Source organism: Cupressus sempervirens, chromosome 11 (assembly GCF_028749045.1).
Source record: "Cupressus sempervirens isolate cs-2001-9-10 chromosome 11, ASM2874904v1, whole genome shotgun sequence".
Classification (NCBI taxonomy): Eukaryota; Viridiplantae; Streptophyta; class Pinopsida; order Cupressales; family Cupressaceae; genus Cupressus; species Cupressus sempervirens.
Window position 1 is genome coordinate 274,631,410 of NC_143128.1, and position 12,748 is coordinate 274,644,157.

The 12,748-nt window shown below is 32.1% G+C and overlaps 1 protein-coding gene across 1 annotated transcript; it reads left to right on the top strand.

Moving 5' to 3' along the window:
* The first annotated feature begins 11,675 nt into the window (after positions 1-11,675).
* LOC149529178 (pathogenesis-related genes transcriptional activator PTI5-like) lies at positions 11,676-12,446 on the top strand. Its single transcript, XM_089811696.1, has one exon. It carries the CDS (start codon positions 11,730-11,732, stop codon positions 12,444-12,446), a length of 717 nt encoding a protein of 238 aa, XP_089667822.1. The 5' UTR covers positions 11,676-11,729.
* The last annotated feature ends 302 nt before the right edge of the window (positions 12,447-12,748 follow it).

Here is a 12,748-nt window from a genome sequence, read left to right on the forward strand (position 1 = left end):
GACATTTGTGTAACATCAAAGACAACATAAAATCAGACAATTGTATCCAACAAATACCTCAATGAAGATTCTCTAGAAAGAATATTCACAATGAGAAATCCTCAAAGTGATTCTACAATATGGAATTTCATGATAAAAAGAAGAGATTTTATTGTCCCCCAACTCTCTTGGGTCTTTAACTCGAAAAATAAGGCCATATTTGGCTTTGATTCATGGAATAGGTTACCTACAATTTCTTCTCTATGCTTTCCATCCTCTTCTAGCAAAGTTTTGGAATAGTGTTGGGGTTATCAAGTATTAGATTTTTTTTCCATTTTAGTGGAGAAGGGGTTACTTGTGACATCCTAGAAGGATATCTCCAATGTCCCCATTCTAGAGAGGGACAAGGTTCAACTCTACATGATATTGTAGAAAAGACAAAATATTTTTAACCCTCATGAGGACATACTTATTTGGGATTTTTTTCAAGTGGTAAGTACACAATCAAGGGGGCTTTAAGATCAATTGTTCAAAGGGTGAACTTGAAAAGAGAAATAAAAGATCTACTGGTATAATTTTTTTCATCCTAAGGAAGGTGTATTTTTATGGTTAGCACTTCAACACATAATCCTTACTAGTGAAAAATTAGTAAGATTGGGTATAGTGGATGGCTTTAATTGTATTATTTGTGGGAATGAAAAGGAAGATGCCAATAGTTTACAATTAAATTGTGAATTTTCTTTGTTATGTTGGAAGAGGGTTTTTCATAAACTTGGTTCTAGTATGCCCCCCTCCCTCCCTCCCTCTCTCTCTCTCTCTTAGCTCCTATTGGGTTTTCCATTACTCGATAAAGGAACTTTCTTTTCAAATATTTGGAGGATCACCCACTTGGCTTTGGTTTGGGATTTTTATCAAAGATAAATAAAAGAATTTTTAGAAAGGAATCTACTCATGTGGTCAATATTTGTGATCAAATTGATGCTTCAATTCAAATTCTTGTAATGCTTGTTTGATGATATATAAGTGTCTTTCATCCCCCTTTACTTTAGGAGATAAGGAGATCTTAAACCAATAGAAAAGGGTGAAACTCCCATTTAAGGGGTTGTTGATTAGTAAATTTCCCAAGAGTGAAACTAGAAGGTTGGTCAAGAGGGAGATCTGCCAAATTGCTCCTTGTAAAACTAAACTTTTTTGGGATTCTAAAGGAGACCTAGGGAGGTCAAGAATTAGAGTTGTCTTAATAAGAGATGAAAGACGATGCATCCTTAAAGGAATGTCTTCCAAAATCCCAAACGGAACTAATAATTTAATATGGGCTTCAACAGTAGTGGAATGAGTTAGGTTGGCCCTTATAATGGGAGTTGATAAGATTTTTATTGAGGGTTTTTAATAGATAATTACATGTGTACTTATCTCTAAAAATATCATTGATTGGGAACTTCAATATGTGTTAGTGAATTTTGAAAACTCCTACCAAGATTTAATTAATTTAACATTGGTCATTTCTTTAATCAAGCTAATACTATGGTGGATTGGTTGTCTAACAAGTTAGCTCAAGTGGAGTAGGGAGCAAGTGACCTGGAAATAGGGGAAACTAAGTAGTTGAGATTTGGTTTGAACTTACCAACTCTTATGAGGGTTGAGTTTGTTGGAGGCTTATAAAACTAGATGGATGAATTTTGTTCAGGTATCTTATGGGTTTGATGCAACTATCAATGATATTATTTCCCTCTTGGCCTACTTATGTGACATTGGTATTGTGTCCCCACATTGAGTGACCTGCAACTACTATTTTCTCCATAGGTTATTTGTTCGATAATTATTGATAGGCATGTGGGGATGCTTATTAAGGCCTTCTCTATTTCCATGTCATCCCTTTTATCAAATTGCAATGTTCAAGTGATGTATATTTGGTTTCTCTATCTAAAAGGATTTGATTTCAAATTTGCTCAGTCTCCTCTAAATTTCCTAGACTTTAGATTTTCAACGTTTGCATTGGTGGGTCTTTTTCGATCACAGTAGTGTGGGGATTGTATCTTTTCTTTTGTGGATTTGGTCCATATTTATTACCCCTCCTAGATATAAAATGTAACCTTACTGTCTTCTAATGATGTTGGGGGATAGTGTGTTCTCTTATTTCATCATGGTCCAAATTTTCCTTCGCATGTCCTTCCATCACCTTCTTTTCCCATTATAGGTTATTCTTTTCTAGCATTTTTGTGCTTTTGGCCCCATTAATGCAATCCTTTCTTAAGCATTTGACATTGTTTAGAGTGTATGTTTTTACTAGTTTTTCTCCTCATTGGTTTTCTTTTGTTAGCTACCTTCATCCTATCCCGTTCTTTTTTGTACTTGAGAGATGATGAGAGGTATTATTCTTGGATCTTTCATTTGTGAGCTCTTGAACCAATCTTATTTTCTAATAAAGTATGGTGGCTTGCCATTTTTATTTTAAAAAAAAATAAATTTAGCATGTCTTATCTAAGAAAAAGTTATATAAGCTAATATTTATTTGTAATGTTGATTTTAAGAAAATAATAACTACAATATCTTTAGATTTACTTTGAAAAAATAAAAATAAAAAAGGTGTATAAGTTAAAAAGTTATATTTATTTACAATGCTCATCATAGGAGACCTCATAAAAATGAAAAGAAAAAAAGAAGGAAAAAAATTGCTTGATCCCAACATGAAGCGCTCAACAAACAAACAATCCATTCTTCTTCAGTCAACATGTGTAAACTAGATCAAGGGAAGATTGTACAAGTACAATCTTAGATTAAATCAATGAAAACTTAAGAATTTTGGCAAACCCTACTATAAAATAGTATATGAGCAAAAAAAATATCCATATCAAGCTAAACAAAACACAACAATAGTCAACTACCAACTTTATATAGCCTTGATACAAATAGTTTAGGAGCAAACATAAATTCCACAAGTAGCTAAACATAACGCAAGAACATGACGATCAAAAAATACTTTCAAGTTTATTATCAATTCATAACCCATTCTCATGGGCAACTACATGGATCATAAGAGAGATTGAAAACACTAACTTCAAATTACTACAATGGTAAATGTTCAAGTTCGTTTACCTAAATCAAGTGAAGAAAGTCAATCATAGACATTACACACAAATAGACCACAAAACAAACTTCACAATTATCTTGGATATACTTCATCTATGCGAAGTAACAAAGCCGTGGTCCAAATCTTATTTGACTAGCCTTTCCCATGAAAGTAGGAGTGGCTTAGAAGGTGCCTCTTAACAAGAGTCAAGCACAAGTATTAGGTAGAGTTTGACTCATTCACATTAGCTTTAAGTCATTTTTTACCATCTTAAAATTACTCCTAGAATTAAAATCCCAACTTCATCTAATTAATCATGAAAATGTAGTCAACCATCTACACTACATACAAACCAACCATAACAACTAGCCACAACCATCCGTAGTGTTTCAGTTATATATGAAATGAACAACCCCTTCGTCTAACCCTTCTTTCAACCATTCTACTGACCATAAGATAAGCAATTAAGCAATTAGTAAGGATAAGCACATGCCTTGTCTAGAACTTAACTCATTAATATCATACTTTAACTCAGTTATAACTGTCATAAACTAAATCTATACAAATCTCTAATTTTAGAGAAAATATAAAAACTTCTGACCTTACAAATCTACCATTTTCCTAAATTGACATAATTAGATTAACAAGATACCAATATTCATTGATTCTCTTTACAAGAACTAAAAATATTCATCGTCTTTTGGGCTTACCCAAAAAATACGATGGAGGATAAGCTTGTTCAATGATGCAAGCCATTATACATTCACTCACGTGTCCAAACATATACTGATCAAGTTTGTAAGCCATATATCTAATCTATCCTCTCTTCGTGCAATATATTCTTTTCTTAACGTTTTTGTTGTAGTCGGTTCATTGTTTCTGATCTCATTTTCAGAGAAACTTTTGTTTATGTTTAAGTCGGTTCAATGTTCCGTTGCTGAGTTTGAGTGAGAAATTATTAAATACATATAATTCTGCCGAGTCTTGCGCTCCTCCATTATCACCAACTTTTTGACAGGTTGTAATAAGATTCCAACTGACCAAAGCCTCCAAAATTTAATCATACATTAACACTTCAGAGTTTTCAGTTTTTTAAATTGATATGAAGAAAACCAGAACGTGGAAAATTTTATGCATGTGTTCGAAATCTGCACAAAAAAGTAAGAGTATCTTCTTGGGAACAGCTTTTGTTTTCCTCGGTGAGATTTATAAACAATTATTTATGTGCAGAATTTGTTGCTTGACGAGAAAAATCTATGGAGGTTTTTGTTCCAGCAATGTTTAGAGCTATCGTGTCTCATTCTGCGTTTTTGTGGGAAGTATTGAGATTTGCTCAAGATCTCCAATTGTTAATTAATGGAGTTTGTCCACAAATCAACCCAGGCATTACATTCTTTGCTTCATCTGGGGTTTACTGATTTTTTAGTGCAAAACATCTGAATTGAGCACGTTTGACGTTTAGAGATCTGAAGTGTTTTCAGGAGGAGCTTACTGAATTGCAGGTGTGACTGGGTAAGGCCTGCTGACTCCATCTGGGTTATTGTATTGTTTATATATTATTATTTTTATAGGTAAGAGGCCGAAGTCAAGATTAATTATTATGTATTGTTATTAATTATTTTTATTATTCATTAGACATGAGCGCGAGTGTTGTGTTGTAGGTTCTTGCCTTATTGTATTGCTTATATTACTCTACATATATATAAGAAATTAAAAATATATATAATTTCTGATGATTTTAGATTAGGCTTTGGTTAGGTTGGTCAGAGTTTGAATTTCTTTTGGTAAATTATGAGGTGATGAATTCCAATCTCCTCTTAGTTTATATGTAGAGCTCATTTATGTTATAAAGGTTATCAAATTCATCATAGTTTATAAAAGATATTATATCTTATGTTTAAATTATCAGAAAATAATAATAGTTTGTAAGAATTTTAATATATTCGTTTAATAAAATAAGTAGGCAAGAATCGCATGTATTACACTTCATAATAAAATAATCATATATAAAAAATAGAATCAATGCACTAAAATACCAAAAAAAAATGCAAAGTCCATAACCTAATTACATAAGAAATTAACAAAATTAATTCAATGTTTTAGGATTTAGTTATAATTTTTAAAATTGAATAGAAAAGTAATAACTTACAAAGTATTAATTAATTTTTTTTAAATGAAGTTGATGTAGTCATATTGCAATCTATATAAATTAGGTCCAATTAAGGATAACCTTGTTCAAATAATAATTACTATTAAAAATATAGATAGTGATGAGGAGGTATTTAAAATAAAAATCTTAAAATTGTAAAATCCGTCTTAATAAAAAAAAACTCTTGTTAACCTAAATTTGATTTTAAAAATTGAAAAAAAAATTAAAAAATCAAACAATTACATTGTACCCATCTATTAATATAATCTCAAATGAACTATTCCATTCTCGTGAGTTCTCAATATTAATCACTATCAAAACAAAACCTATTAAAAATTAGTGATGCTTACACAAATTAGTACAGTAGAGTATTAAAAAAATTAATGACACTTGCACAAATTAATAGTATAGTTGATAAATAGTTTAGATAGCAGATTTTATATATATATATATATATATATATATATATATATAACACCTATATATATACATATATACATATATACATATATATACATGTGCACACATATATATAAATATATATTTATTTATTTATTTATTTATTTATTTATGTGTGTGGGCACATGTATATATATGTACATGTATGTGTGTGTATACGTACGTATGTATATATATATATCAAATCTGCTATCTAAAATATTTATCAATTACACTTTATTAATTTATGTAAGCGTGATTAATTTTTTAATATTTCATTGTACTAATTTGTGTAAGCATCACTAATTTTTAATAAATTTTGTTTTGACAATGATTAATAGTGAGAACTCACCAGATTGGTTAAATGCTTCCTATTCAATTGTATACACGTTTGAGAAAATATAATAATCAATGTTACCAGTAGGTTCAGTTCATCTCAACCGTAAAGGCCATTAATAAAAATGTTTCCTCGTTAGAAAACGGATTGGTTAATCTGAGCGATGATGATAAGAATTCAGTTTTGTGAATACCAACGTAACTGTATGATTTTCCTTTTGAATGCAGGATATTATATGAAATAAGATTTCTCATATAATCATTGCTAAGTGAAACATGGTCCTTAAATTATGACATTATCCAAACGTTGAGGTAAAAGTACAATAAAATAGGATCTCGGGGAGTGATTTATGGTTGGTACTTTTTACATCATAATGCTGACCTGAATTTTTGGGTTGACAAACTATGCAATGAGAGCTTGGTCGATTATATTTCTAATATAGTTGCTTCCTTACGTAATTACAAACTAAAGACAGGTGAAAAAAGAAAAGTGAAGTCGCTTGTTTACTTGAATCATACCTGTCCACGTTTCTTCCACACGCTCATACATATTTCCAAGTAAAAAATAGAAATTTGAATATGTACTTATACATGTTATCAAATATGAAAATAAGTCAATGGGTCTTTGGTCTACTGGTGAAGTTGAATGGGTCACAAAGAGTCCATTAGGGATCAATTCTTGCTCTCCGACATCATGCCCCAATGCCTCTTGGGCTTGAGTGGGCTGACAACTTCAACGATCTTAATATTGATGATTTTTATTCTATTCTTTAACATTTGAGAGCCTTCCGTCAAAGATTCATTTCTAAGTGGTTTGGGATTACTCTATTTCAATCCTAAGACATTTCAAGAATGACCACAAAAATCAAATTTAAGCTTTCTTGCCCCCTTCTACTAGTAACCATAATACAACATAAAAATTACTTGTGTAACATGTTCTTATGTTATCGTATTTAAAGATATCTAATATGTAATCATTTATAAATAAGTATACAAATAAAATTTCAAGAACATTGTTAAATTATAAAGGACAATAGTAAGAAATGTTAAGGGATGTCATCAATTAAGAGAGGTTGTGTGTGTGTGTGTGTGAACTACAAGAACATATCCACCACATGAGAGTATATTTTTTTCTAACATAAAGAGCATGCTAACTTCTTATATCAATAGATTAAGAAAGGTTGTCTCAAGAAAAGAAAGTCAATTATCATGGTAAAAATCTTGATTCAAATTATAATATTATTTGGGATCCACAAACTAGATAGAAAAAGTAGATATGTGCAAGTTTGATGGATATTATGCACTAACATGTATTTTTAAAAATGGAGATTTTTTTTCTTATTTTCATCAAATAACAAGTGGAAAGAGACAAGTATGATGTCATTGCATCTAGGTTTATGCAAGTTCATTTGCTATCAATGGTCATATACCCAATGACATAAAAGGATCGCACAGTCTTATGGTTAGGTTTTACAATGAAGTCACATAGAATATAAATAACATATACCTAGCGACATATTCAAGATCCTAAACCAAAAAGATAAACTTTAGAGAAGAAGAAATCAGTAAGGAATTACTTTCAAAATTTTCAAAATCTATATATGAGAGTGAATAAAATTATAGATACTTGAACTTAATGGATAATTTTTTGGGAGGCCTCAAATAACACTTTCAACATGGAATACATGTGTTTAATCCTTCCTCTACATATAATTATTTTTTATTAGCACATAGGGTAGATGAAAAATATTTAATTTCTTGAAAGTAAGGGGTTAGTGGGATATTAGAGAAGGGGTCATCAACACCTTCTCATCCTTCACCCATTGTATTATAACCATAAAAAAATGAGTATGACAAGTTAAAAGGTTTATATTTTAATTATGATAGAAACTATGGAAGAGGACATAAATGAATTGAAAATAGGTTGTTTCATATTAAAGGTCCAAGTGAGGAAGAAAATTCCAAGAATTGATATTAGAAAGTGGTAAGGAACTAGTTGAGTATTTACATTATTCTTTTTCAAACATTTCTTTTCATTTACTTGTTGCTTTTATTTCCCATCAACCCTCAAAGTAATAGAATTTTAAAGAAGGAGAGATTAATAGTTTTGATAATATAAGGTTGTAAGTTCATAACTTAATCTACACAAAATTAGCTAAGCATATGAATTTTCTTAGATATCCAGTTCTAGGGTTTCAAGTTTTGATTACGAATGTGGCAGTGTTTGTTGTTCGAAAAAATTGTATAGCATTGATAACTATCCATGGGAGACTATCATCTTGACTTTCCAAAGTGTGTTATCTCAATGGGTGCGGTAGATACTATTTGAAAGGAAAATTTTGAGATTTTATTAAAATATCCATTAGGGATATTTACTTTATAAGAAAGTAGAGTCAATCTAAGAGGCTTGAATTTTAGCACAAATGGTAAGCTCTCATCGAATGAAAGAGTTTATCAAGAGAGGAGATAGGGTACTCTTGGCTAATTATTTGATTAAAAGAATTGAATGTCTTTACAAATATAGATCTACAATTAATTATTTATTTTATGATGAAGGGTACTCCACTTATTAACACAAACACACACAATAGAATAGAGAAATAATGATCATTTGCAAGAACAAGAAATTGGCTTGTTATTATCCTTGAATAACCCTAATATGAATGATAATTTGAAAAAATTGGACCCAAAAAATTTTGGAACTCAAAACAAATTTGATTTTTGTCCATATCAGGTAGCATAACTTTTAGAGAGTGTAACTCATTGCAAGATGCACTGATTGGCTATTTGATCCCATTTTTAACATGCCACAAACTTCTGTACAGTGTTTGACTCATGTGAGATCTAGTTGGTCTTGTCAAAAGGTTTGACCCATTTTTAGAGCCTCTAAAGCCTTCATAACTAGGTCCAAACTCCAAAGTTTTTATACCATGTCTCTAATACTAAAAATGAAATATCTTCAAAAGTAGAGTTGATCTTGTAATGAAATTTACTAACAGGCTGATATATCCAAAGTAAACCTGTAGGGAAGAAATTAGAAAATTATGAGCTCTAATGACAAAATTTCTAAAATAGTAAGTTTTTAGAAATAACAACTCTACATTGAGATAGCCCTTATTGAAAAGAAAAGTAGAAGTGTTTTTGAGTGATGTAAGATTTCCCTTACACCCAGCATGCTTCTACATCATTTTAATGCAATGATTATAGGGTGTATACCTAAAGATATTCCCTCTAAAAGAAATTGTTATCATGTCATATGCCTACTTCTAAGATGTCAAAAAACCATTTTTAAATCTTTTAGGTATCAAAATATATAAAAATTAAATCAAATTAAACAGATTATGAAGCAAATAATATCATCCACATGGATAGAAAGCTTAATCCTCTCTAGTTCTTATGGTGAATAAAATAGATGACAAATGGCCATGTCCCTAGGCTATAGAAGCTTTAATCATGCACAATTAATGATAAGTTTTATGGTCTATTCACTGATAATTTATTAGATGAACTAAATGGAGCTATGATTTTTAAAAAGTTGGATCTTAGATTAGTCTATCACCTAATTCAAATTAGAGGAGAGGGCATGACCAAGACAAAATTTAGGACTCATTCGAGAAATATATTGTGTATTGTTATCAAGGTGTTCCTAGCCACTCCTATCTCTCGTGGTCATTCTTTTCCCCATGGATCACATTAAGGTCAAAGCGTCCCAACCTAGTGTTCTCAATCTCCAAATCTCGATACTCCTCAGTGTCACATAGACAATAGGAGTGATTAGGGTTAGACACTACTCTACCTCACCTCATCCAAGTGGTGTTGCCTCTAGGTAGCCCTCAAGCGGTGCAAGATAACTTATTAGCATCGGTGATGGTTAACAAGTGCCTAAATCTTTAAAATAGCTGATTCAATTTGCCTTCAGTATCAATGCAAAATGAAGAAATAAATTAGAAGGAGAAGGTAAATATGACATGGGGTGATCCTTCCTAGACATTGCCCTAGAATCCACATAAATATGGGGTAAACTAGATGAATGGGAGCATTGTTGCTTCTCGCTAGTGATGCTCTTGCTACTTAGTGGTTGTTTGCAATTTTAATTGGTTTCGAGGCACAACCCATGTGAACTCTGTAGTGGAACTCCATGTTCAATGTCATTTTTCAAAACAAAAATGTATAGATTTATATATTAATAAAATCAGAAACAATCCTGCATCAAAAACATTCAATTCAAAAAGAAATTTACTTCTATAATTCAATGTTAATATTTGGAGTTCAATCCTTCATATTCTTCATTAAGAATATACATAATTTGATCCAAAAATAAGTAACATTTAAATATATTTTAAATCAAGTATTAAAAATGATCTACTAAAATTCAATGTAGAAGAAAAAAAAACCCATTAAAAAGCCCATCCTAATTTATATTGGTGAATACAACACACTTCGTTACTTGTAGAATTTGTCAGGAGAAAAAAGTTTGAATACTGACCGTATGCATTTTATCTTAGTAAGTTTTATTAAGCGTAGAGTTTAATGTTGTAAGCTCTTGCGAAGTACTGCTATGTATGTGAAGCTATATAGCTATTAGGGTTGCAGTTTGATGTCGCAATGCTACCAACGGTTTAGGACGACTTCAATAAAAGCTGATTTGTACGGCTAAAGATATTGGTGCATAACTTATACTTGACTTCATTGACTTGAGAATAAGGACGAGATGTCTTAAGGTAAGGATTTCACAGTTAGCTATCACACCGGAATGATATCACCTTCCTCACTATTAATGGAAAAAAACTGCGTTTTGACTTTGGGATTTGTCCATGAAGAGCACATGACTCAAATTGGGCAATAAAAAACTGCATTTGCCAGCCAAACAGCTAGCCTGGCATCGCAGAACTTTCCTCAGAGCTCACTAAGATAACCAACCCATTATAATAGTTTCTTTGTACTCACTCCAAGCTCACAAAATGCTTCCTTAAATACCCTTTGGTAAATGGAAGTGTGTTCTTAAGCTCAGCATTAGCAAAATACTTCTGGTGAAGACCCATAGTGGAAGATCTCACATGCAAAAGAGTTTGAAGAAAATTTAGAATCGCAGTTCCTTGTGTGTGAGATCTCACTTCAAGAAGGGTTTGAAGATAATTTAGGGTTGCAGTCCTTGATCAGCAAGCAAGAAAGTTTTTGAACTGCAATTATTGATCCATTAAATCCCACATCAAAAAGAATTGTAGCTTCTTGTCTGGGAGAAGATCTCACATCAAGAAGAGTTTGAAGATCATTTAGGGTTGCAGTTCTTGATCAGCAAGCAAGAAAGTTTTTGAGGTGCAATTATTGATCCATTAGATCCCACATCAAAAGGAGCGAAGATAGTTTATTATTGCAGTTCTTTTTATCTGTTCAAGATAATTTAGTATTAAAATTCTTGATTCATGAGTTAGAAAAGAGTTCAAAGATAACCAAAGGCTTCACTTTTTGGTCCTTGAGATCTTACATCAAAGAGTTTGAAGATAATTGGTTCTATAGATCTTGCATCAAAAAGAGTTTGAAGATATTCAAGGACCATAGTTCTAGATCGTTGAGATTCCACATTGAAAAGAGTTTGAAGAGAAATTAGGGCTGCAGTTCTTGCTCAAGTACAAGACTACTTGATCTCAAAAACATCATTAGAATCATCCATTCATTCCTATCAAGATAACAATGGCGGCCTTGAGCAACTATGGAAGCTGCCCAGAGAAGCTAGTGGAAGATGTGTGGGCAGTTCTAATGCAAGGCCATGAAGAGAAACCAGTAGAGGAAAATAATGGGTATTCAGAGGACATGATTCTATACAGCATTCTCCAACAAGCTCTTGCAGCCCCAGTTGTGGAAAAGGCTGTGGAGATTAAACAGCCTCCTCCTCCTCCTACAAAACATTATAGAGGAGTTCGAAGGCGGCCGTGGGGGAAATTTGCAGCAGAAATAAGAGATTCAGCAAGAAAAGGAGCAAGGGTTTGGCTTGGAACATTCAGTACTGCTGAGGAGGCAGCCATGGCTTATGATAAAGCTGCTCTTCTCATGCGGGGGTCTCGGGCTTTACTAAACTTTCCCACCCATATTGTGATGCAAGCCTTGAGAACAAATGATTATGCTTTCTCCAACAAGCTTAGTGCTTCTAGAAGACGTTATATGAATTGCTTGGGACCCAATGTTGTTAATCCTTCTCTTTTTTTCACTCCTTCTCCTTCTCCTTCTCCCCCACTAATGAATAGGAAGAGACTCAGAGATTCATCAGAGCTGGACCATGTGGTTAATCAGCCATTACAACATGCTAGGCTTGATGATTCTCAGTTTTTTGTGAATCAGAGCTCAGGTTTACAACCATCGGCAGAGCTTCAACACATTGGTTCAGATTGCCTTGAAGAACTGCTTGGAACATCTTTAGATGCTGCTTTCTTTTCTCCATTGCTTGATAGCTCATTGCTTCAAGACATTCTACAATAACGGCGGGTTTTTATGTCTTTAGATTTTTATAATCTATAAGATTGTGCTCTTTTGTTCTTTGTTTTGATTTGTGAGATTATGTAAAATGATATCAGATTTTCACAATTCATTAAATTGTCATTCTACTATTTTTGGATTCGATTGTGTAAGAATCTTTGAAACGTAAAATACGTTTTAACAGATCACACTCAGAATCCATCAGCAAAACTGAAAAAACAATCATCATGGTATGGTTTCTCTTATCTTTACCAAAAATGGAAACAATCATTATTATATGATCACTCTTTGTTTATTCACTAAAA